The sequence below is a fragment of the Pagrus major genome, chromosome 21 (assembly GCF_040436345.1).
Source record: "Pagrus major chromosome 21, Pma_NU_1.0".
In the NCBI taxonomy this organism is placed as follows: domain Eukaryota; kingdom Metazoa; phylum Chordata; class Actinopteri; order Spariformes; family Sparidae; genus Pagrus; species Pagrus major.
Genome location: NC_133235.1, coordinates 18,882,377 through 18,910,050, shown reverse-complemented (window position 1 = coordinate 18,910,050; position 27,674 = coordinate 18,882,377). Strand labels below are relative to the sequence as shown.

The 27,674-nt window shown below is 39.3% G+C and overlaps 1 protein-coding gene across 1 annotated transcript in view; it reads left to right on the top strand.

Annotated features, from left to right (window-relative positions):
- Positions 1-25,940, top strand: part of LOC141016923 (pituitary adenylate cyclase-activating polypeptide type I receptor-like) — a 32,424-nt gene extending 6,484 nt beyond the window's left edge. Inside the window, exons 3-13 of the mRNA XM_073491514.1 lie at positions 7,703-7,810; positions 9,726-9,826; positions 10,788-10,885; positions 12,751-12,883; positions 13,294-13,447; positions 18,165-18,225; positions 18,347-18,416; positions 19,278-19,372; positions 24,644-24,773; positions 25,508-25,549; positions 25,794-25,940. Of these exons, the coding sequence (XP_073347615.1) occupies positions 7,703-7,810; positions 9,726-9,826; positions 10,788-10,885; positions 12,751-12,883; positions 13,294-13,447; positions 18,165-18,225; positions 18,347-18,416; positions 19,278-19,372; positions 24,644-24,773; positions 25,508-25,549; positions 25,794-25,940 (1,139 nt within the window). The remainder of the gene's footprint in view (positions 1-7,702; positions 7,811-9,725; positions 9,827-10,787; positions 10,886-12,750; positions 12,884-13,293; positions 13,448-18,164; positions 18,226-18,346; positions 18,417-19,277; positions 19,373-24,643; positions 24,774-25,507; positions 25,550-25,793) is intronic.
- The last annotated feature ends 1,734 nt before the right edge of the window (positions 25,941-27,674 follow it).

Below are 27,674 nucleotides of genomic sequence, written 5' to 3'. Positions count from 1 at the left end.
GGACCGACCAACTGACTGATCGACAGATAAGCAGACCAACATTATTGAAAGGCTAAATCATCCTGTTTAATTTAATTTCTGCCAGAGTAGATGTTAAATCTGCATTTTGCTGCCATCCGCCACCAATGTGAGACAGAACAAATCCTTCCTCATGACGTACTTTGTAATATTGCTTGTGTTAAGTACCAAATTGGGAGAAATTTATCCAAAAGTAGCTTTGTCCTTAAAATTAAAGGCAACACACACAGACGTTGACTTCAAAACACCCACATTCATTATCTATACGAGCCCACGTTCTGTCAACATGTCCCTTCATGTCAGTGTGCGACAACTCTCTCCTCCACCCACCAAAGCGCCCGTAAATGTGTCAAATCCTCTGCCGTAAAAATTGAAATAGTATTTGGAAGGGGTTTCCTCTGTTGAATAGATGCTTCTGTTTTCCTATTAGGATTCGATTAGGATTAAACCGAGCTGTGTAAACCTGAAGATGATCCTCCTACATGCAACATGCTTAAGAAGATGTTCCCCCTCTCACCAAAATTGAAATTTTGAGGCAAACATCCAATTTTGGCATTAACCACAGTGGAATAAGAAACCGCAGTGTTTGAGAATAAAATCTGTTAATCCCTGATACCAACTACCTCAGTGCAGCTATGTGGAGAAAAGAAACTGTATCTCCTCCTAAGCTAAACCCCAACAGATAGTTAACTGCAAGCATCCTTTATTTTCAAGCCTGTACTTTGCTGCCAGTTTTAATCATCTTATTCACAATGGATTTCCTCTCCTTATAACAAGACGCACTTGACAGGAGGCAGTCTAAAATGCATTGTTTGTTGGATGTGATTAATTGCAGCTTAGTGTGGATGGAAGCTCACAACAGGGAGGAAATCTTCTTTATATTTGTAGGGGCTTAGTGCGGACATGGCCACACCAAGACTTTCAAGTTAGCCCTCTAAAGATGACAGGGATCGACCTTTTTTCACAGCAGATTTTTTTGCCTTTGATAGCAGGAAAAGCACAGGTGCAATTCAGGTTAAATGTCCTATAGTGTACCAGTGAGCAGAAACTGAGACTTTAATGTCAAGCAGTCATTATTTATGTTCTTCTCCTTCTATAACATGTCTGAATATCTTCTGTCAAAATTGGGTAAAAGCTTTCCAGAGCACCAATTTGTCTTTACTAAAATGACTTTTGTGTTCCCCAGATATAAATATTTCATACTTTAATTTCACACTGCTCTAGCTCTCCCAAACAAATAATTTCTTTTCTGAGATCTGATATGGCATCTGGGTGGTTTTAGGAAACAAATGAGTACAATTTGTTTTTCTTGTGCTGACTGAAGCCAAGTTGTCCCCCCCACCCTCTGGCAGAGTCTACAGCCGATTAGCACCGCTTGAGTAATCAAGCCAAAACTCAGAATTTTAATGAGGGAGTGGGTCCAATAACAACAGTAAATTAGTGGTACGACTACTGACAGTAATAGCTTCATACATATCACATTCAATAGAAATAGATTACAAAATGTTTCTCAACAGCCAAATAATAAATGGATGCAAACATTAAAAACAAAAACATAGAAAAGACAAATAACAGTAACATTTGAGGAAGCATTTCCTGAAGAAATTACGCAAATGCAAATTGTTTGGCTGATGATGCTGATTGGCTACATTTTTGGAAATTTTCACCATCATATAAACAAACTTACCTGAATGTCTCAGCTGAATTTTCTACATTAAAGAGGTTTTAAATTGTAGTTTAGGAGAACTCAGAATTTCAATATTTACAATATTAAATGAGGTAATAATACAAACACAGAAATATTTATTGGATAAACAAGCTGTTCTCAGAGGAAAATAAGATCATCAGAACACAGTTCGAAGCTAGAAAGGTGGCAGGGTCTGCCATAAGTAAAACAGTATAAAAATAGTGTTGTCCTTTAAGGTCAGTTTGTTTATTCAGTTTATTCAGTCATGAAAACAAAGACAGTTTCTCTATTTAGTTTGTTTAGACCTTTTTCTTCTGATCAGAATTTCCTCCCCAAAACTACATAGTGCCCCTTTAAGCTTTAAGGGTATAATATGAAACATTTCTCTGATGTACTAATATTACAATACTACCTTAATAGTATTTTGAAATACCATCATATACAGGTCCTGACTTGTAAATACAATGGGCCTCTAGAGACCTTAATGTAACATAAATCTCATGATAGCTCTTAACTGGAGGTGTCATCATACTGAGCTTGAGTTTACATCATTACTTTGCAATACTTTACAGACTATTAACAGAGTTTGTAATGTATAGAGGCACTGTGCTATAAATACAGTGGGATTGAATGGGCCTCCATAGACATGATGCATTATATATTACATTTTGACATATTCATGGTGTTTGCTCTTTAACAATGGCAGAGACATCGATACAATTGATGTCTATGTGACTGCTTTTAAAACTTAATAAGTCAAAAAGTATATAGGTTGTCAATAACAATAATTAAATGCAGCTACATTTGACATATAAACTGTCTTGGTAGCATAAGAGGATATGTGCACTGGAAGTCTTTAAATGCAGGAATAACATACATTTTCGAAAAACCTGCAGAAAGTTATTCACTTACTGATACATGAACGGTATGTAGCAGTAAAGTAAACATAATGTGGCGGCAAACACGCTAACAAATCCAAACAAAAATGAATAATAACAAATCCTGTAAATAAAGCATTGTTTAGAAAAATATGAGATCGTGGCCTTGGTGCTCGAGTCAACGGAGTCTAAAAGCTGCACAACTCATAGCACCACCCCTGAGACAAAAACTCACTGAGCAAACAGTGACAGACCTGAGATCTGAGAGTGTTTCAACACAATCCCTTTGCCCCTCCTGGATCCTCGGCTTCAGGAATATCAGTCTGAGTCACACTGACAGCAGCAGAGGAGACGCTGACGTGAATCATCTTACAGGTCGTCCGTGAATAATTGCACGCCGTTGCCCCACTATCGTTTGGTTGGAGGTGACATCATTTGCATCTGACTTTCTCATTGGATGCGAGTGGTTGGTTTTGTGAGATATAGGGAAATGCAGGCATAGGAGTGGATAATGGATTGGATACACCGGCTTTGTGTGAATGAGGAAGGTAATAAGAATTATTACAGGTTGCTGCTCTCATATTACCTGGACTGCACACACTCAAAGAAAAGGCCCAACATGAGATTGCATACATTTGAATAATAAAATATTTGTAACCGTCAGAATTGTCTTCCGACAGTGACAGCTTCTTGATTTTAGTTACGCTAGCAGTAAAGCGCTACGGATGGCAATGTCAGTCTGGTTTTCTACTTTGGCCCAGACTGAAAATTATCAACTACAAGAACTACAACTACGCATTACCAGCAGTCTCTGGCATTACGGATTTTTCAATTTAAAATGCTTTAACGTTCCTATTTGTAAGAAAAGAAAAAGTCTCATTCTCACTTCGTCAAATACTGACGCTTTGGGATTGTATGGACGGGTCGACACTAAAATCAACTTAAGTTGTTTGTGTCCTCTCTTATAACGTCTCTGACTGTACTTAAGCACATTATTGCTTTTAGCTACTTCCTAACAGCAGCACGCTAACATGCTCACACTGCTAACATGCAGATGTATATCAGGTGAGGTTTACCGTTTTCACTCTCTTACTTTAGCATTTTAGCATGCTAACAAAGTACAGTAGAGATAAAGGGATGTCATTAGTTTTGCAGGTAGGAACCAAAGTTTTTGATGAGTTAAACTTTGATCTGTTGGTGGCGCTACAGGAAATGTCAGGGGATCACAACAGTCAGCATGATTTACTCTTTGGGGACCATGAGTGTCTGTACAATATTTCACAGCAGTCTATCCAATAGTTGTAGAGACGTTTCAACCTGGATCAAAATGGTGGAATGGCTTATAGAACAACATTGCTATCCGATGCCATGCCACTAGCGTGTCTTTAAAAATATAGGCTATTTCTCAGATCTCTCTCGTTTTCACATCTTGGCTCACTCAACATAACATACTATATGATGTCATAATAACTCAAATGTGACTTAACTTACACCATCCTCACATGCAGTACTGCCACTTTCTTGCGCTCAACATGAAAAAACCTTCTCATCTAGTAGGCTGTCGAACTCCTTTATTGTGACGCCATCCTTTGTTACGTCGTCATGACTGCTGAAGACCAAAAATACATTTTCCATTTTTATCCATCTGCTTGTTTTACTTAACAGTGAGCCGCACAGACCTGCAAGTATGGCTGCAAACTCTTCTCTTGTTATAAAGAAATCCTGACAGCCAAGTTACCTTCCAGTAGATGAGTCACAACATCTTAATGAAATTTACATAAAAAGGGTTTAAATATTACATTAAGTGACATTATTGGTTAATTTATGTCCCCGACTGTTTTGATAACATTAAAATTTAATGTGGAAACATTCCAATTAAGTAAATGTTAAATTTATGGATGAATAAACATCCTGCAGAGTGAAGAGTCCCAGTTTAACACACCGGTTGTGTTTATGCTTTAGTCAGAAACCACTCCTGGCTCTCTGAAAAATTTCATGTTCCTCGAAACTTATGGTGTCTGAAGAGTTTATACTTTTTTAGAGAAGAGATTTCCTGCTGAAAATGTATTTGACACTTGTTTTGGTCTCACTTCAGCCTTGGGGAGACATGAAAAACTCTTTTTAAAAGAAAAAAATTCCTCACTGCTGTTGACGTCCCCCTGCTGTGGACTGAGATGGCTGCAGATATTTGCAGCACCACGTACCAGACTTATCACGATGATTAATATTCATCAGAGTCGACTGACGCACTCTGTCCATTAGTTTCTCTTCTGTCAAAACTGTCACTTTTCCTCCTGAGACCAAAGTCCATTATATACACCGGTAAGTAATCTCAGATTCATCTACAGTCTGGACAATAGATGGGAAAACCTGGTGTGTGTGACATGAAACAAAAGCTTTTATTGCAATCCATTTACAGAAACAAGATGAGGCACGTCCAGCTCTGCTGGAGTGTGGATAACACCTGTCTGCTGGTTTACATTTATTCGGCATGGATTAATAGAAATATCCTCTCTGGTTACATGAGAAGTAGTGTGTGCCTAGCTAATCAGGTCACCTGTATGTACTGTAGTTTGTCTGGGTGAATTTGTGTCAGTGAATGTGTGGTGCAATGTTTCAATTACTTTTTTCAATACATACAGTATTAGAAAAGGAAGTATGTGATGCTGTGAGAAACTCCTGTGAGACATTTTTAAATTCATAGAGCCTGTCAGCAACACTGTGAGAAGCTCTTGACTGATTCATAAATAGAACTGAATAGAATCTGCTTTTCCTTTGATATTTTGATGCATTTACAGGCACACAGCAATGCTGCTTTACTGTAATAAAGGGAACAGTCTCTAAGCTGCTTACCTGAATGCATAAACCAGCTGCTTCACATTATAAACAGAAAATATTCCATCCTGACAGTGGCGTACTCATGCGGAGAAAATAAAAACGGCATCAGCTGTAGGACGCGCGGCATGAGCATGCAAAAAGGACAACCTAGAGGGCACTTTATCATGTTTTATCTACCATAGGGGCATTCAAGAGGGCAGCATTTTTTTAACATGGGGGCACCAGGGTGGGCAACACAGATTTTAAAACAAGTCTTCAGCCATGCTGGCAATGCAACATGTTGATATTGAGCAGTGTGACAAAGTGTGTGAGATCAACTTCACTCACCACTTGTCAAGATAAAGAAAAAAAAATCAAGCATTAGTATAAATAAAGTGTTTAAATAAAATAAGGATAACACAAGACAGCAATTACTCTATACCAGTGTTTCTCAAACTATTTCAGTCCAAGGAGCACTTATACAATAAAAAGAAAACTCACGGACAACCAAGTGAGCTTCCCAACATCCCCAAAATCAATCGGCCTACTTCAACAATATATTACTTATTACGGTATAGCCTAATTAGATTAGATCACCTTGTCAGATTTTACAGCATATCAGGCAGCCAACCCTCCACGTCTTTTCTTCTTTTTCTCTCTTGGTGCGAGACTTTGAAATTCGGCACACTTTTTTTGTCAAATTTTGACATTCAAAAGTGTATTTCTGTCTCTACAGCTCCCTCATCACAGTAACGGCACAGCCAGTCTTCTCTGTCTACCCTCCTCAGTCTTTCAGTCCATGTGATAATTGTCAAGTTACTTGTATCAGGGACCAAAGTGACCGACTGACAGACAGACACTGCTATCTGCAGACAACACAACAACATTTCAGAAAACTTGTTTTATGTATGTGACCGCTTCAGCTCAGCTGACAGAACAAGGCGACTGATGTTAATGTGATGAGACAGAAAGCTTGAACTCTGCAGGAATTAAATCAAATTAAAAGAATCAAAACACAAGAAAGGTGCAAACAGGAAATTAATATAATTATATTCTTGTTTTAGTGGCTGCTTTGAACGGCTTCAGCTGCTGAGAGAAAAACACAGAAGTATCTTGAATAACTAAAAGGTCATCGGAATAACAATTGATCACAACCTTTCTTTCTAGACAATGAAATGTGGCTGGAATCAAGTTTCCTGACACGTGGATGCAGCTCAGGGAAGTGACATTACCCTCAGTAAAGCCTGAAGGCGGACAGATGCCTGGTTATATTTTGAAGAGGACTTCAGAGGATATTTGGTAGAGATGAGCTGTGATATGACTCTCATTTCCAAATCCTAGGCAACATCAAAATATCCAGATGGACTATTTGATCTGTAGAGTCCCTTTACAGTCTTTGTAGACTTATGAATCATTATACACATGTTAATACATGCTATTGTTCATCTTCTTCTTAAGACTGTCTTATGAAATATTCATTTAAATATGAAGAATATGGAAATATGGAGTATGGATATGGAAATTTACATTTATTTAACTCTTTTTTTAAAACTTTGACAGTGTTCATCTAGCAAATGAAGTTGGATGAAATGACAAACCCGCCTTAATCCATATTTTTGATATGTATTCAAAATGACACTGTGCTGCATGTCAGAAGCTCTTAGTGTAAACCCATTGGGAATTAACACTGCATCTTTAAGCAGCATTTAACACACTGATGTGGTTTTCTGGCTGCACATAAACTTTCGTATCAAATGATATTACTGCTCATATAAAATTATAAGCAGCCTTTCTCAGCGTTCACGGTCAGAAGTGACAAAGAGACAAAGTAAACAAGTGAACATTGTGAGTTGATGAAGATGACTACAGACCTAAAATGCAAGTGAATGTTGTGTTTCTAGCCACCTGACTAAATATGTCTCTTATTACATACTCATGTTAGCCCACCTTGTCGTCACCCATTAGTTTGGGAACTACTGTTTAGATTATGGCCATCACCGTCTCGTTTTAACGTCAGAAGTGAACACATTTGGATGAGAGGGTGAGGCTGGGGAGGATAGGGCACCACAAGATGACATTGAAAGAGTGCGAGTCAAACCTCAAATGTATGAAAACAATGTAGAAAACCTGATGCATTGATGTTTATTTTATGTTTTAAATTGAGGAATGTTACAGTCTCATCGGTCCACTCAGATCTGATGGCTTTGTTGTGTCCGACTTTTCCACCTCAAGTACAATTTCCACCGTTTCCTCTCACACACTTATTAACTGACCCTGCTGCTCTGTCGGTTTGTGTTTACAGGATGTAAAACAGAGTGGGATGACATCGCGTGCTGGCTGAGAGCTGAAGTTGGGCAGGTGGTCAACTTATCCTGCTCTGAAGTATTCCAGCATTTCTCCAGTAATCAAGGTTGGTTTCCATGTCAAACACAGGAAAGAATACCTCATTAGCATAGTTAAGATACAAACGGTAATCACAAAGTCCCATTCTCTCTCATGGTGCACTGATGCTCCACTACTAACTATATTTATCTGTATAAATCTGCAGTGCTAATGCAGGCGGAAGTCACTCTGATGAAGGAGCACAGAATGAATTATTCATGTATGTTTGTTGGCGAGAATTTATATTATGCTCTGAGAAGTATCTGGCAGGAGAAATGACGTTAAATCTTATCTTCAGGGCACACACGTCACAGTCTGACATCCTCCCGGGCTGTTAATTTGCGTTTCCTGAAAGATAGTACTGATGACTCCAAGAGAAACATATTCTGAAGTTTGAATAATGTGTTCATGACAGTGAAAGTGTTGTTGAGATAAAAGCTTTTATATATTTTGAGATAATGTGAAACAAGTGTGTTCTGATTAATGAATTGTTATGTTATAAATCCCCTTTAATCAATTATTTATTGTTTGCATCGGTATCAGTGTTTATAGGACAGCTTGTAAATTTTTAAAATATAGAGCTCTTTGTCTTCCAGTTTAAAGACTCACAATGTAAATTAAAAAATGCCGGGCTGTTTGTACTTTGTTGTCTTGAAAGGAACGTCATTATGATGGTATCATTAAGGGAGATAAGGTCAGGATCATTAGGGAATAATGTCCTTTCCTCTTTACCTTGATGGGAATCATGTCTCATTAGGATCTGAATTGCAGATCACTCAAACAGACCAGAGTTTGTGCAGTTGGCGGCATCAGTTCCTGTTTGCATTTCTGTGCATCTTTGTTCAAACAGTCCAGCTAATGCCCGCACAGCAGCATGTACAACCCCACAAGCTGACAACCTTCTCTTCACACCTGCTGTTTCCAAATGGATGTTAACCAGAACTAAATGTCAGTAGACTTGAACAAGGACGTGAAAGCGCCAATCGTTTTCTGACTGAAAGCACTAATGGAGCAAAATGGTCCAGGGGAGGGAACATCAGTGGAGCGGCCAAAATGTGCTGAAATTCAAGAGCACAGGAAGGACGACTTCCCATAACAGTGTAGCTGCAGTATGAAATTTAGAATATGACATACTTGATAGTAGGGCTGTCACAATATCAGATTGTCACTACACGATTATCGTGGCCAAACAACTTCACAATAACAATATTATCACAATATTTGTAGAAATAATAATAATAATAAAAATGCTAGCAATCAAATCTACTTTTGACTTTGTTTACTGTGTGTTTTGTCTCTTTTTTGGCAAATAAATTACCCTTAAAAAACCGAGATGAACTCACAAACAAATGCAAATCTTTGCTGGATTATTCAGACAATATTATCATATGTTTACTTTTATCAGTATTTCATTAGTAATATGGTGATTATCATGAATATCCCAATATTACAACACCCTTACTTTATATTATAAGAAATTAAATATAAAGTTATGCAGAAATGATCCCAATACATTTAAAGATCCCAATCCAAATGCATACATTTTATAGGTCAGCCTTTCTCAATACCATTTCCTATTGCCCAAGAACATAAAAAAAATCACTGTACTGATAATGAGGCAGTTTGAAGCAGTAAGAAGAGCTAATTGTGTTTGTTTTTATGATGATGTTTCCCAGAGGTGTTGCATAATTTCAGTGGCTACAGGATGTTAGGAGATATGGCTCTTACTAATGTTCAAATCTGACTATCAAAGGGTTTTAATGTAATAAATCAACAGTAAATAACAAAATAATTGCTAATTGGTCCATAAGGAATGTGAGGTTATTATATTATCTAACACAGGGATGGATGACTAAAACAAATAAATATATTGTATAATGTATTGTGGAAATATTTGCAATGGTGAAAACACTTGACCAATTTGAACTTGTGCTTGTCTTCAGGGTTTGTTTACAGGAACTGCACTGTAGATGGCTGGTCAGAAATGTATCCACCCTACGAGGAGGCCTGTGCTTTCAGTGACGACAGCGAGCCTGAAACTGAGGTACACAGACATGTTGTTGTAATCGTGCCAATCAGTTAAGCATTTTCATATTGTTTCTGCTTCCTCGTCACTTGTCAACAGACCTATTTGTGGGTTTAGTGCTCTGCTATTTTTCTCATGGGAGCCACACTGGCAGCCTCAAATGTGTTTGATACAATACTGTAAAACAAATTAAAGGTGCGATATGTAAGAATTTCACCAAAAGTACCACTTACCATGCCATAGACTAGTTAGCTCAGTTAGCCATGCAGCTAGCTGTTTGGGCTGGATGCTCAGGGAGATGACATTGTTAGCTTTGGTCTTGGACAGGCTGGGGCTAGCTGGGCAGCATGCCAACTTCAGTTGATATCTCTGCTACAAAATACATTGACATCATAGAGTAAAAACTGCCATTTCTGATAATTCTATTAAAATTTTGAACAATTAACTAAAATTCCTAAATATTGCCCTTTAAAACCTGCACAATTAAAAATAAGCATTTTTTTCAGACTATGAATTTGAATGTGTTGGTAGAACCAGTGTTGGGAAGGTTACTTTAGAAATGTAATAGGTAAAAGATTACTTGTTACCCTTTTGAAATGCAATAAACTATTCACTTTTTACATTTGATTACTTTTTCATTACTTAAACTGGGCAATAAAGCTTAATTAAACATAAATATGTAGCATACTGCACAGGCATCGGCAAAATATGGTGTCTAATAGAACGTCTTGATCACACATAAATGTCAATCAAATCAACCAATCATATTATTGTGAGCAATGTGCATTGACTTGATTAATAGATTTTCATTTCCATTTTATTTATAGATAATAATGAAAGTGCACATGTAGTAACGTCCCTCCCACTCAGATCCACAGTTTCAGACATTATGTGTAACATTTCACTCCTCAAGCCATTTCCCATTCATACATTTGACATCATCAGAGTTTACTCACACTATCTGTTTCTCTCTCTCCAGACGAGTTACCTCTCCACGTTCAGACGGGTTTACACTGTCGGCTATGCCACCTCACTCATCTCTCTTATTACAGCCATAGTGGTGTTTACAGCCTTCAGGTAAGGACCGGGACAGCACACGCTGTCCTAGATACACACACGAACAGAGGGCAATAAAAGGGACAACAACTATGATGCTCACTGACCCAACATTTATGGAGTTAAGAGCCCAGGCTGGAGAGTTTAAAATACTGGTGGTGAGCAAAACACAAGTATGTCAGACACAGATACAAATATCCAGATATTCATATGACCGACTGTTAGATCAGTAAAGGCCCTGTACAGCAGTTGTTATGCAGAGAGGCTCGTGGATCATCTTACGCATGCAAATTCATGCGGTTGTTGTTGCTCTTCCGATCATCTTATGAAATGCTGATTTACATATAAAGCATGAGTTGTGCAAGAAGCATAATGCCTAAGAACCTGTTTAGTGAATAATACTTTTTATTTTATTACAACACAGGGAACTCTTACAGTTTTCAAATTGCAGTTGGGCAAAATAATGACAAAGCAGCTTTTAAAGAGTCATTTCTGCCCAGTCTTCCCATTCTCATCAACGTAGCCATTTTGAGCAAACAAGTTCAGAGAAGATGAAAAGATGACTGTCCACTACCTGCTCTGCATTAAATGACAAAGTGGCAGAGTAAAAGTGTGGGATGAATCACGTCAGCATTACAAAGGTCTTTCCCGCAGGGTTTGGTGGAGACCATTACAGAATAAAGGAGATCTGGCCTTTGCTTCTGTTGGTAGTGTAAATAAAGTAACTGTTGAGATCTTTAAATATTATTTATTATTAAAACAAGCAACAAGCAGGAGCAGTTATTCAATCAGACGGGATATAAACAAACCCTCGGGCTAGTTGCATTTTTTGGAAGAGAAAACGAAGCCAAACAATAAGACTGAAACCCAGACTGTCTGCAGTTAACATCCATCATAGCTCACAGCCTCGGTTCGACTGTGGTCTACTGAAGTTGCTGATAATTAGCTTACTTTTGGCGTCATCTCCAAATGAACTTGTAGCTAATCTGGCACAACTGAAACAACTAAAATTTAAATTTTTATCCATTACAAACAGGCCTGAGATCTCCACAGTGACTTGTGATGAGTCTGTTAGTTTGTTGTCAAAAGTGAAAGAACCGGTAGTGAGAGCCACAAGAATAAAACTCAATGCTCATGTCAATCTGTGTCTGCTTGATAAGTAGGCGTCATTTATTTAAAGCAACATTATGTAACTTTTTTACATCAAAAAATCAGCTTCAAAATCATTTTGATGGTACAGTGTCATGTAATAGGGTGAATGGTGTCTCCACCCCCCATCACTTGTTTCTGCACTATGTAACTTCAGTGAGAGGGTAGGATCACAGTGTTACATACATGTTTACTTCAACATACAAGTTTTCATAACATTGTTATGACGTAATGAGTTTTGTTTGTAGTTAGCACCTACATTACATCTAACAAACTGTTACAGATCTGATATTCGTATTTACAACAGTGTAGTTGCACTCAGAAACTGTGGGGGGCGCTAAATCCCACAAAATGCAGATTTCTACACAATGTATGAATGTCTGTGGAGATAAAGATCATTATTGCAGTTTCTGGGAACTCTTTTTGGATCTTTCATGCCCCCAAGATTGCAGGTACAATCAAAAACTGGGCCCACAGTCTCATTAACAGTTAGAGAGCACGCTAACATTTGTTATTGTTAGCTAATTGATGACAAATAGCAAAGCTAATGTTACCTCATAGATGTTCAACGTCACTTAACGTTAATGTCTGACATGATACTCACACTTGTGTTTAAAACTTTCAATTTATATTTGTCTCATGATGCTTATTTACATGATTGTGTCTCCAAAGTCGAGCTAGCGAGCTATTTGCTGGCTTGTGAGTGTTGTTTTTACGTCTATTTTTGCGTCTTTCAGAAAGTTCCGCTGCACCAGAAACTACATCCACATCAACCTGTTCTCCTCCTTCGTCCTGAGAGCCAGCGCCGTTTTCATTAAAGACACTGTGCTGTTTGCTGATGAGACCCTGGACCACTGCTCTGTCTCCACGGTGAGCCTGCTAATTAGTCAATAATGTTCCCATCATAGAGCGGATTTGCACATCTGCTGTGTGATTGAGTTAGCGAAGGACAGTGACAGGAAAGAGGAGTGAACTAGGGGAAGACACGTGGTGACCTGATGAATGGAACCTGTCATTTCTCTCGAAAATGAAAATTCGCTCATTAGTCGCCAAGATTGATTTTCAAAACAAACGTGACTTAAAAATGCATAGTCACAAAGACTGTTGGCTCATAAAATGTTGCTTGTCATTAATCAGAAATAACTTAAAATATTAAAACTACTTTCTACTACTCATCTTAAAAAGTCCTTGATGAGTGATTGGGACCTCCCTGCTGTATTTCCTCAACAGTGTGTGTTGGTTCAGTGTTAAATCACTCTGCGTTGCTGTGTCTCCTCCAGACAGCGTGCAAGTCAGCCGTGGCTTTCTTCCAGTTCAGCATCCTGGCCAATTACTTCTGGTTGCTGGTGGAGGGCATGTATCTGCAGACCCTGCTGGCCCTGACCTTCGTCTCTCAGAGGAAGTACTTCTGGTGGTACATCCTAATTGGTTGGGGTGAGTAGGGATGACAGCCGAGTGATGGTTGGATACACAGATACAGATGGTTGACAAATTAAAGGAAAACAAACTTGTCTTTGCAAGTTGTTGGCCGCTGTCTAGATCTGGTGACTGTGAAGGTCGTAGCATATAAACATCATTTTCATACTCATCAAACCTCTGAGCCCTCTGACCCTTCGTGCCTTATGAACAGGGGAAATTGTCATCCTTGATTAGACCACGCCCATCAGGGCAGAAATGTCTCGTCACTGGATGAGGGCAATCACTCAGAACAACTTTGTAGTGATTTGACACATCCCTCGAAGGGGACGAGCGGACCCAAACCATGCCAGAAAAATGCCCCCCACAGCTTAACAAAGTTGTAGGGGTCAAACATTCAAGCCTGAACTGTTCAACTCTCTCAGTGTGTTCATCTTTGTTATAAGAGTTTATATACTGCAACTTTTCTACTGCATAATGTCCCTCTCTTTGTAATTGTCGATGGACTGTTCTTGCTGATACAGTCTGATCTCTGTCTGACTGTCTGTTTTTCCTTTTCACCAAATGTGCGCTGACGACTTTCCAACCCTTTTTACTGATGTCTTGCACGCAGATCTAAACGCCTTTACTCTTTCAAAACTCTTTCAAAGTCACTTAGATCTTTTCCTGTAGTCACCTTGTTACAAACTCACAATCAAACGGTCCTGCGCAGCATTTTTTATACACGCCACACAGCACGATTGAATGCTGATTGCTTAATTGAACCATGTGTTGCACCTGATTTGTCACCTGTTTGGTACGTGCACATTATATTCATAACAAACAAAAGAAACACATAATGAGATCTGAATTACTTAGTTAAACAGGGAGATATTAAACACTCATCACAAAGACAATTTTTGGAGGCCAAGCATCGAGTGTGTTGCTATTGATAAGCTTTATCGGGGAAGCAGAGGGAGGAACATTAACTTACTTAAAGCTAGGGTTGGTAAGTTATTTTAGAAGACTTTGTTTTTGTTATATTTGTAGAAAATGTCTTACAATCCCCAGAGCAATCACTAAATCAAATACTCTGAGAAAAGAAAGAGATGAAATAAGGTGTCTGTGACTGTCACACTGCACTCATTGCACCAGAAGCTTCTTTTCCGACTGAGGTGTGTTATTGACAGCTATGTTGCTTGTGCTTATACAACTGTGGTGTTTAACAGAGTTGTTTATCATGTATTTATTAGACTGAAAAAAGCGAAGAGAGCTCTTTGAACATGGCAAATTAGCTGCTAACACACATCTCTCAGCTGGCCAGCGAGGAGCTATGGGGAAGCAAGTGTAGTCAAGTGTAGTCATGTGTTTTGGAGGAGTGGCTTTGGAGAGAGTCCTGAAGGCTCAGGTGGGATTTCTCGGTTGGATACTTTTAAAATTTTGCTTGATCTTGCTGGTTTCTTAGCAGCTGCAGCTTTAAGGCATCAAACAGAAAGCAAAGTGAACTTTTGACCCATGTCATTCAGGCAAACTTGACTGCTGGACTGTGCATTTATTCATCCCCAAACAGTGAACGTACTTGGCTGTCGGCGATTGTGTCTGTGTGTTTGTTTTCAGCTCAGCTCAGCCTGTGACTGGACTTTAACAAAAACACCAAAAACAATCTTTCTGTTCTGCTCCCTCCGGTCCCTCTCCTTCTCCCCTTTGTGTAGAGTAGATTCTCTGAACGGCCCTGAATTTTTTTCGCTCAAGTTAGGAAAACATTTTCAATTTGTGCACAATTCCTCACCTCCCCCTTAAATACATCTTTCCATTACGCAATTATGCCACCTCTAAAAAAAGGAAACAAATAGAGGCTTTCTGGATTTATACCCTCAGCAGCCTTCATTAAGGAAAATGACTGATGGTATTTTGTGACTGCATGACGATGTTTGCTGTTGCGTACTTTTCTTTTTATATTGAAGGTTTCTGCGTTATAGGTGCAGCGTCTTTTAGATGCTGTCTATCTACTGTATGTGTCTTGATCTCATTACATTCAGCCTTCTTGTAGAGTTCGTATTGGCCTTCAATTCATGAGAATGGAATGAAAGTATGCTAAAGTTGTGTCGTCTCAACATGGTATAAAACCCTCCAGTTCATTCATAAACAAGTCAGTTGAGTGCAAAACAAAATCACAAAAACAGGGACATCACAACTGTTGCGTCAGCACGGGGGACAGCACTACACATCAAACAGGCAAGACTACGACAGCGTGCAGCTCAGGGGACATTCTCACATATCTGTGACTTAATGTTGGCAAACATATGCTGAAATAGACCTAATATTGTGGCCTACTTACCACACGTCAGTGGCTCAGGCCGGGCATAATAAAGCTGCAGCCAGCATTTCTTTAATTAATGATGTCTAAGCTAAACCCCCCTGACTCCCATGTAAGTCCAACACTGATTAATAGACTGTCTTATTTTACACCATGATGAAGGCCCTGTGCTGAAATGCATCGGTGAGATTAAGAGGATTCTTCCAGTTAAACAGCTTCTTTTTTTTACTTTGCTTATTTGTTTCTTGAGTATCTGGTTATCTGGTTTAGTTGTAGATGGAAAATATGATGATATACCTTCTTATGTACCATCCAATCCAAAGCCTGTTGTTTATGATGTTGAATTACAGCACATTGAATGAAACTGTCAGGGTTTCCTTCTATTTTGTATACCTCCTGCTACATAGTATATTCACATTCAGTTTAGAAATCTCCAGACAATAATTCAGTCCCTAAAACCTGGCAGCGTTTTATTTACACAATAGCAGTGCCTGAGCAGCGATGGCAGCTGTACGTGCTCTTGTTTTCGCGGCTCTCCCTTTGTTTTCTCCCTTATCTTTTGTTCCCTGAGCTCTCTACAGATGTCTTGAGTGCTTTTCCTTTGTGTTATCCAGTGTTGCTCAGTCGACTGATTCCTATTTTCTTCCCATTCCCATCCGATTGTCTCTCTCGTTTCCTGTTTGCGGTATATTTTCCTGTTTAAACCTGTTCTCTCGAGTAATTCTAGGGATGGTCCACAGCCTTTGTCTGTAACATTTTGATCCTGTTACCACGATTTTACAGGGTAATAAAGAAACTACAGGCAGTTTTGGCAGTTCTGTTTAGTGCAGCAGGGAAGGTGTGAAATAGCTGCATGCCTGTGTTGATGTTTCGGACACAGAAGCTGAGATTTCCGACTCAGTTCCTGGAAATTTTAACTAACATAACCTACAACTGTCAATGCAAAATTTCCAGAGGTCTTTTTTTTTTTACTCCAGTCTGCATATTGTAAGAGTTAATGAGACATTGTAATGCTCAGTCAGTGCTGAGACAAGTGAGACAGTCGCAGGTGCATTTCTAATGAGGAGAAAGATGAAACTTATGGCAGGATGTGGTGAAGTGTGACAGCAGGACGGATGCTCAAATCCCCTTCAGTCCACTTGAGCAGATCCTTGGGGGTACAAGCACAGGTTGCATCAGTTGTCATAAGGAAAAGTTCCTTGCTCAGCAATCAGGCAGACGTGACCATTCAGGTCTGGAGATTCTGCAAGCTATCTTTAGTGGAGTGATTGGACAAGCCACACTGTACAATATGATAGAATTACTTTTTCAATTTCCACAGACAGACAGCGTACTATCGGGCAAATTGAGGAGGAGGTTGGCAACTGCAGACGATGGAGATCATAATAGCCATCCTGTGCATTGATTGGAAAGATGGATGCAGAATACTTAAGTTTGCTGAACCTGTTATTCTTTTGGTCGGGGGGGGGGGACCCATCCAACCATCCCAACCAACTCCATGACTCCATGACTTTTCTCACTCTTTATACTGCTGCACTAGAGGAGTGCTTCAAGAAGTGATGCTAGTTATTTAGCTATTTAGCATCAAATTTAGAGGTGTAATGAAGCCAGGCTGCATTATTTGACACGTTGGGAGTGAAAACAGGCTGTAGCGACATGGCTATAGGCAATTTTTGTTTTCAGTGAAATGTCTCGGATGGATGGCGATGAAATCTGGTCCTGATATCCATGGTGCTCGAGGATGAGCCCTGATAACTTTGGTAATCCTCCAACTTTTCAGCACCGTCTATGTTTATGACTGAATAGCTTGAAGGTTGAACAAGATAAACATATAAGCTTAGCTCAAACCATCAGCGTTTTGGCAGTGTCAATGCAAGCACGTAGCTTTTAATCATTCATTCAAACCACCATTATTCCTCAGTAGAGACTCACAGAGCTGCTAGCGTAGCTGTCGACTGAAGAGGGTTGATGAGGGAGAGCAATCACCTTGTTAAACTTGGACTGGAAACCGTATGAGCCAGCAAAATACATTCAAAGATGGTTCAAACATGTGCACTCGTTGCTAAGGAAAATGTGGACCCAAATATTGCTGAGGATCTGTTTTGTTACTACCCAGGAAGTATGTTTGTGTGTGTGTGGTGTTCACTCAGTATCCAGAGTCGCTCTGATGTGTCTTATCAGATTTGTTATTTCTGTACCATCTTGCTCCATCTCCTGTCTCCTGCCTTTATCCTCTGTTGGTTTCGTCTTCTGGCATGGAGATGCAAGTTGGACACAGATAAGGTTGATACACTTAGTGAGCACAATGTTTTATATTCCTGACAACACTTTCATAAAAAATGCATTAAACATGTGGTCGGGGCTTCAGTGTCGTTCACATTAATTGTACTTGGCAGTAACACGACGCATTAATAATTCATCTCTGCTCTGACTTTGTAGGGCTCCCGTCAACCGTTCTTATACTTTGGGTGCTGACCAGATTCTTCTACGATGACACGGGGTACGTTACTTCACTGCTATAATAACATTGCACCACTTCATGTCAAACGGTGGTAGTAGTAATTCTTTGATGGGACTGTAACATCGTATTAATGCTGAGTTTCATCTGGCTTTAATTGCAGTTGCTGGGACGACACAGAGAGTGTTGCTATTTGGTGGATCATTAAAGGACCAATAACAGCCTCGCTGCTGGTGAGTGAAGAGCAGCAGTAGCTCTAATGGTTGGTTGAAAACAGGTTGTGTCCGAAATCATCCAATCATTCACGACTCCATACTCACTATATATCACTATACAATATGGTGAGCTCATTAGTCAAATGAAAAACCATTGTTTGACACCACTTGGGTCATTTTTGTCCCTCCAGAGCAATGCATGATGGTATATAATGCTTGGCTAGTGACCAGTTGTACACTACTTTTAGTGATGCATTATGGGATACTTTGAGTCAACCATGTTCATTCATCATTATACAACACAGGGTTGCATAGAATGAAAGTTTGTAAACTCCTTCATGCTACACAAATACCAGAACATATACAGTTATTTATACACAAATATACGTACACATGTAGTAAACCTTTTGAATCTGCATCAGTGCATCAACTTCGGCTGTGTATGAGAGGCAAGCATCAATGTTATAGACACAGAGTCCACCTCTCCTCGTCCAGCTGTGGTCTTGTTCTCTGTAGAGCTATTCAAGAATTTCCTTTGTGATTAATAAAGTTCTATCTTATCTTATTTAGTGGGTAGTGAGTGATTTCAGATACAGCCACCATCTCCTGCAAACTTTCTATTGTTTCTAGCTGATTTTCCGAATGAAAAGCAAGATCCTTTTAAAAGGGTCCTAAATTTTCCCTTGATGGCTAGACACTTAAAAAATGATGCTAAAGCTGTAAGTCTCATGAAAGCATCCTCACCAGTTGATGATTAAGTTAGGCTACTTTATTCTAACATGTTTGGATGCTTAGCTCACATACCTGGACCATCAGACAGAGGCTAATGTCATTTGCGTAATTGCTCATATGTGTGTACATGTATTGTATCTCTTCCAGGTCAACATCGTCATCTTCATCAACGTGATCCGGATTCTTGTTCAAAAGCTTAAATCCTCAGTCATGGGCGGAAACAATGACACTGGACATTTTATGTGAGTCACACGTTACTAACACAATCGGACCTTCAGACACTTGCATCGAGGAATTTGCCTTCTAAATGATTATACAGTTAGATTTGGTGTAAAAGTCGTTCTTATGGGGAGCTTTACCAACTATCAGCGCAGCAACGAGGATGTATAGGAATATATGAATCTTATATCACAGTAAAGTCAGCGATACCCCAAGCTTCAAAGAGTTTGGGGGCAATGGAGGGAGCTGCATCAGCAAACAGTGTCTCAGAGCAACTGGTGAGAAGTGTCAGGCTACAAAGGCTGCCTTGTGCAACTGATAATGAGATTGGATGTTACGTCCCAGCAGGTAACCAAACAGCTGATGAGTGGACCACTGATTGTGAGGGATGAAAGAAGCAGCTGATGCCAATCAGCTAATGCAGGCGCCACTCCAGAACTCTGCTTGAAACTAACAAACGGCTCCATATGTGACTTTCATTTTTTGTTCACCTCCAGTTCTGTCGGCCATTTAAATATTTAGGAACCAAGAGGATTTTAGTACCTCACCTGTTAGGAAATTATCAGAGAATGAATAATTGATCTGACAGATAACAACATTTGTTATCCTGTTTTTGACAAGATATATTTATATGAGATATATTGATTATGGCCATAGAGTTGGGATTAAAGTCTTTTAAAGAAAAAATCATTATTAACCTGTGAAGTTTATGTTTTAGCTGTAAAAAACACAGTGACCAAAAGTGAAAGGTTCAATCTTATATTTGAAAAGTGTTCTGGTTACACATTTTTAACATTGTGCACAGCTTTCTCTTCCTTTCTTTGATGCCTGCCTGCGAGCCACAACAAGAATAAGTCCAAAAATTGAAAACCAATTTCACACAATAGAGCTCTTAAAAGATGACGCCACCTGACCAGCATCAAATCTGACCTCGTTCCACTGTACAACCCTCGTTGATATGGAACAATAGAAATCCCAAACATCCTTCCAAACATCCAACTTTCCACCACTGTGGTCCAGTCTGAAATATCTCAACTATTAGAGCCCAGTGTTAACGTAATTTTAAGCAGGAGAGACAGTATGAAGTAAAGAAAATGTTTATTACAGCAGATGATAAATGATAATGAGCCTTGACATGAAGTCTTTGGTGATTAGACTCTACAGGGAGATTTTGTGATCGAAGGGCACCAAGAAAAATCCCCCCATGGAGTCCAGACACTGGTGGTGGCTGATGACTCTTCCCAGATGGAAGACTGGGTGTAGATGGGGGGATGCTAGGGGCGTGCAAAAAAACAAAACAGCAGCATGAATGAACTAAAGGGAGGGAGACAATGGTATTTAAAAAGACATGATAGGCATGATAGATGTGTCGCTGTGCTATTGGATAGACGTGCCCGGCTGATGTGAGCAGCTGATATCAATTGACAGCCTGAGATAGTGAGTCAGGGAATTGTGAGTCAGCATGTGAGATGAGTGATTGACAGGATGGCATGAGGAATAATCTTAAAGACCATAAACATGCAAAAGAGAAGTCCTCTTGACTGCACTTTCGCTACAACTTAATTCGTAACAGCCGTGCTACGGCAAAATGTCTGCTGTGAAAAGGTCCATCAGGTTGAATCCCATGACATTTAAATCCACCTCAGGATGAATTGTATTAACTCTGGTGATCCCCTGACTTTGTCTAATGCTAAGCTTAAGTAGTAATGTGTTTTCATTACCTTAGAACGAGCCAGAGGGAACAGCCCCTCTTCTAGCCCAGGACCGACGAACCAAACACTGGCTCTCGAGATGGCCTTTTGCGTTTTTATGGAGCCATAGGGAAGGTTGAGATGAGAACCACTAAATCTTACACACTGGACCTTTAGATTGCATCATGTGTACGTTCTGTTGTGTTAGCATGCTGATCTAAGATGCTAAACATGGTGAGCAGTATCTGATACACATCAAACTCTGTGTAAGCTCGTTGTCACTGTGAACATCTCTGCATTAAAGATGCATTTAGCTAAAATAATTAATGTGCTAAAGTTCAGCCTCATAGAGCAGCTGGAGCTTTTCTTTCCTCCACAGAAAACATTTGAAGACAAGACTTTTAAGTTCTTCTTTTAAATTTAAAGAAGCGATTGTTCAGTGTCACGGTTAAACTGCTGAGTATGAGATTTTAATACATTGGAGAAGGATGGCAGTGTCTTTGAAGAGTTGACTATGAACAGGGAGAGGAGAGTGAATTAATGAAGTCCCTCTGTGAAATACTGAACTCTTCATTGCAGTTCAGGAGAGAAAATGCTGCGTTCATGAATCTGCTCTGGGAGCACCAGAAATCCGGCTTCACCGAAATGAATCCCCCCTTTTTCCTTTTGACATTTGGTCGCTGCAGATTCCAGCACAGCTGAATTAATTTAGAATGAGAGCAGCACACAAAAATAGATCTGGATGCCAGAAATAGACGTCTCCTCTATCGCCGTGCGACAGGATTGTTCCACCGGTTCACAGAGTGTTTCACACTTTCCCAAAAGCTTAATCTCCTTCTTACAAACTTCAATTTGATTCAGACAGATCTGTGACATTCGCACAAAGGTATAAATCCCCGGTGTGACAAATTACAGACACGATCCTGTTACAGGCTTGAAAATAATCTGATGGGTAATTTTTCTTTAGTTTTTTTTTTTTCACAATTTCTTTATTGATTTTCCATTTTAATTAACAAACATTCATACACATAACAACAACAGTATAACATACAAATACAAAAACAGGAACCCCTCTAACCCACCCTCTTCCCACCCACAACAAGATCTACGGTTAACAAAGTTCTGATAATAGTATCAAAATGTGCCTTACATATTTAATCTGTACATATTCCAGTGAATATCAATCCTCTTACAGTACCAATACTCCAGCCGTGTTAACCCTTATTGGGCCATTCCAAGATCATGAAGGTGGTGGCAACAGATCTTGTCCAGCTCTAGGTTGCACATTCAAATTATTTATGAAGGTTAGGAAAGACAACCACATTTTGTTAAAGTCCTCAACTTTTCCTCTTGCCATGTAAGTCAGTTTTTCCAGTGCCAAATTAGATGACAGCTCTGTAATCCATTGGCCCACGGTAGGTCCCTGAGTCTCCTTCCACTTTAAGGCAATCACACGTTTAGCTTGCAACAGACAGAAATTAATTAGTTTACGTTTTTTTACAGTCACTGGGAAGTTCTCAGGATATATGTGCAATAAACATATCTTAGCTTCAACTGGAATTACCTTTTCTATGAGTTTAGAAATTAAGTCAACAACCTCTTTCCAGAATATCTGCAGTTTTTGACAACTCCACATACAATGTAGCAGGGTACCAACTTCTTCCGTACATTTGGTGCAGTAGTCAGGAATATTGGGATCAAAATGGTGCAATTTCACAGGTGTGATATAAGTTCTGAGCAACCATTTATACTGTAGAAGTTTGCATCTTGTGTTTATAGTTTGTGTTTGAGCCAGAAGACATGCCTTCTCCCAGTCCTCTATGCTAATGTCTGATTGAAGATCATTTTTCCATGAAGATAGATAAGAGAGAGAGTTTTCTTTAGAGCCTGCTAGTAACAAACCATAAAAGATTGATATTTGACCTCTGCCATGTAGGTTGTTCACCATGAGTCGTTCAATAGTAGATAATGAGGGTTCTGAGGTAGTTTTAATCTGGGAGTATATGAAGCTTCTTAGTTGCATGTACTTAAAATGATGTTTCCCAGGTAGGTCAAATTTATACTTTAATTGTGTGAATGACATTAAAACGCCTTCTTCATAAAGATCTTTTATTATGCTTAATCCTTTCTCCATCCATTGTTTAAATCCCATGTCACGCCTCCCAGGAGTGAAGTTTTCATTTCCCCATATAGGTGTGAAACAGGAAAGTTTGGGGATATCATTTAAAAAGGTGTGGGCTTCATGCCATACTATCAGAGTGTTTTTAAGGAAAGGATTTTGTGTTCGTTTCCCAAGTATTTTAGCTTGAGACGAATAGAGGTACTGACACAATGGAAGTTCTATTGCATCATTTTCTTTTTTCTTTAGTTTTAATCATTCAGCAGCCGAGCGGTGATGTTATTTACGATCAGAGTGATTATTTAGGAATTTCAGATGACTGTTGTAATGTCCTATAAATATAATCATCAGAGAACAAGACAATGTGCAGACGTCTCTGTCGGGGTTGCTTTAATCACCGTTAACTGATCCGTGATAGATTACGACTTGATTCGGCTGTGAGTGATCTGGATCATTAGATATGAGCCTAGATAGTTTAAATCTCCATGACATGAGAGAATACACGTGTAAAAATGAAGAGTAAGAGAATAAGACAGGTGGACTAATAAGATTTTTGTTGGATGCATCACAGAGGTGAGGTTATTCTTTCCTATTGACACTATATTTAGACATCACTGATTTGACCTAAGCTGTGAGTACAATGCGTCATTGTTTTGTATTTTGACATTTTAATCTCTTCCACTGATAGGCCTGATGACGATTTTCTTTTAAAGGTCGCTTTGTTTAATAAAGATTTGATCTGCCACATCCCGTCTGCCTCTGACGAAACTTGGCCAAATGATACATTTTGTTGTTGGTTTCTGGCATTTAAAAGTAAAACACTGATTAGACCGACGCTGATAAGGTTGAATATTTCAAATTTTGAAAAGGCCATAATTACAACTTAATTTTCTGATTTTTGTTTGTTTGCTTTCTTTAAAGCCACTAAAGACTTGGTTTCAAATCATCAGGTTTTCTCTGTAACATTACATTTTAATAAGCAGAGTTAATTTAGCAATAATTAAACACTCAAAACACGGTAACGTAAGCAAACTCCCATCACTATGGTGGCCCTTTCAGAAAACAAAACAACATTTAAGACAACACAACAACATTTCAGGAAACAGTATAGTATACTATATAATAACATATAGTGTTGTATATTTTGCTTTTTTGGTACATTTTTATCTGGTGTTTTGTTTATTGGTGGCTTTAATAATTTCTTGCCTGGGAGTTTTGAAGAAACAACATTTCACTATACTTGTTTATACGTGTAAAACCTCTTCAATCTTGAATCCTAAAAAAATAGCACAGATACAATGAAATAATACAGAAACCTCTCTTGTGAAACAGCCCTAACCGTTCATGTTGGACCAGGCTGATGAAGAAAATGTGTTTTCAAGGCCTTAAGTATGGATCACCACAAGGATCTGCCTTCACATCACCTGTGCTGATGTCCAGTCTCTCTTCTTGCCTTTCATTCCTCTGTTACTTATTTCCCTCAGGAGGCTGGCGAAATCCACCCTATTCCTGATCCCTTTGTTTGGGATGCACTACACAGTGTTTGCCTTCCTGCCTGAGAACACTGGAGTGGCAGCCAGGCTGTACATCGAGCTGGGGCTGGGATCCTTTCAGGTATAAAACAACAGAGAGGAAAATAGACAGGGAGCAGAACAAATAGTCCAGATTTAATAGCTATATTGAGACGGATCACAAAAAAGCTACCAAAGATGAAATGATTGCAGTAGGATCCTTTAAAGATGGATATTTTGACTTGTCATAGAAGGAGAAGATCAGGTGTTACTAATCACACTCATTTTGGATCTGTTCTATTTAACTGTTTCAGTAAGACATGTCAAAATGTTTTCCATGAACAAGGCCTATGAGAGTTTGAGCTCTTTTGGGGGCATTTTAATGCTTATATTAAAGATTTGACAGTAGACAGATGAGAGGAGGTAAAGATAACGGGTGATGTTGCAGTTTATAGTCTGCGCCTTTAACCCAGCTCTAGCTTTGAAACAATGTTTATGTATTTATGACATACTAAAATTTGAATAAGAGAAAGGTCATATCTTGGTCACTGCATGTTGCCTGAAGGGCTGAATGGCTGACTGATCTGCGCTAGCCAGAAAAAAAGACATGCCATATTCAACTGATGCACCTAAAAATTAACATGAAATGTGACATAAAGTAAGTGAAAATACCAACACTTTGAAATGTCTTCTTACCTGTCAACCGAAATGTGTCTGCAGGCTGACTTTACCTACTGTCAACGCTGACTGTAGTAATTTAAGTGGAGTGTGCATGAGAGAGAGAGAAAGAAAGAGATTTATGATTTTCAAACGCTCACAATGTCTCTTGTGTTGCAGGGGTTCGTGGTGGCGCTGCTTTACTGTTTCATGAATGGAGAGGTAAGTGAATGTTTTGTGATATATAATCATACATTTATTATACAGCCAGAGTTAAACTGCAGTGTAGGGAGTCAAAAACAACCTATGAAAAGAGTTTTAGAGCATGTTTTGCAGTGTCATCTGCCGCAGTATCTTCTCTGATACAACCACAGGGAGCAACAAACTCAGACTTGTTTGAATTGCACACAAAGCGGCTTTAACGAATCTAGTCGGACTATTTCTGCGCTCATGTGTTTCTCTGCAGGTCCAAACAGAGCTGCGGAGATGGCTGAGGAAGTGCCACGGTCAAAATCATCTCACGCCAGCCAAGCGAAGTATCACTCAGATCACTATCAGAGCCCGCGGGGGGCTCGGGCGGCCGGCCTCTAGCGGTAACATCTCTTCAGTATGATTTTTAAGAGACTTATCCGTGAGAGTTGTGAGAATGTCAAGACCTCAAAGCTCATCTGCTGATGACATTAATTAAACAAGCCCCTCAGTGAGAAGACCAGAATGAACACTGGTGAGTGATTGAGGAAATGTGTCAGGATGTGTTATATCAATATCAGCAGCAGCTATGACCACAACAGTGCGCATTTCTGAGCTTAATCAGCGTGGTCCGTCTTCTGTTATGGTTAAAATACAAAAAAGTAAAGGGACCCTGGTGATTTGTAGGGATGTCATGGTGACACTGTGGAAAGACGAGATCACAGGAGAGGCAGAGCTGGCCCGGAGCTTGTAGGAGGATGATTTCACACGGTTGTGTTTACAGTTTGGACAGCGTGAGTACAAAAATGAGCAAATGTCGAAGGATTATATAGAGACAGCTGATGAAACAGTGGATGTTGAACTTGGATAAATTGTTTTAAATGAGCTTGACTCGTCTAATTGTTTTGTGCTGCACTGAACAGAAGCGATGACACCATTGTTGGTGAAGGCTTAAAATATGTGCAGGACTGAGGAATTCACCTGCTGTTCGGTCGTGACGATCCAGAGGGGCCTGAGTGAATGTATTTAATGTTGTGTGTTTGCTTGTGTGTGTGTGAAGCTGCCATATGTTGGTATGTTGTGTCTTAAAAGCCTTGATGAGCCATCTTTGAAACACAGTATTTGCGGATATTTATATGCTTGTTTTTAATGCTGTTGCCAGATGTGATTATCCAACATTTGCTGCACTACAGTGGAAACCAAAGTGATACAAAAAACAGGGTATGCCAGACATTTACGTGGTAAAATGGCACCCACATGGTACTGTATCATTAGACGAAGCATTTCAACTGACACTGTAACAGTGTCTTAAAATACACAATGCGTTTTTGAAGCTCAACGTTTCACCCGTGTGCGAGTTTGTTCACAATTTGATGACAGTGGTGGAGAAAAAAGTCAGATCCCTGCATCCCTAGATTTTTAATAGGCCATGAATATTGCACTGTACTGTACCATTAAGCACTTTGACTGTCCTTGTCACAAAACATTATAATTTAATGTTGCACTTTATTTTATATTGGTCATATTGTATTTCCATTGTTGTTCTTGTGGATCTAGTGAAGGATGGCCTGAGAAGGGAAAAAAATCACATGAATAAATGAAACATTTGTGGTTTGAGAAGTATGTTTTTGTGCTGGCTTATGTTTTCCATCAACACATCGTAAGCTTGGTTTGCAGATAGAAGGGAGGTAGAAGAATGTTCATGTTTGCTTTTGGCTTCCTTGATTTTGGATTTTTGGGTTCCCCAAACTTTGCAAAAAGTAAAGAAATTAGGAAGGAGAAGCTGTGGTACATAGATGAGAGCAGGTATATGTAATTTTTCTGTTGCCAGAATGACTATGCCCCCTTTGGGTGAAAACAAACACTGTGAAAGTGCTGGCATCAAGTTGGAAAAGACTAGTAGCACTGTGCCTAAAAGCCGCTGTTATGCATTTTTCACACCAAACACTAAAAAACCTCCACAGTTTACAATTTTCTTTTCTTCCCCCAAGAATGTAGGACAGTAAAAGAAGAGATTTGTGGCTTCAGATCTTCTGCAGAGAGAATGGAAATGGTCACCCAGCCAGTCGATACATGTCCATCTGTGACAAACACTTCATCACTCATCAACCTTTATCTCATTAAATGTTTATGTATAATGACGTAGATTGTAGATCGA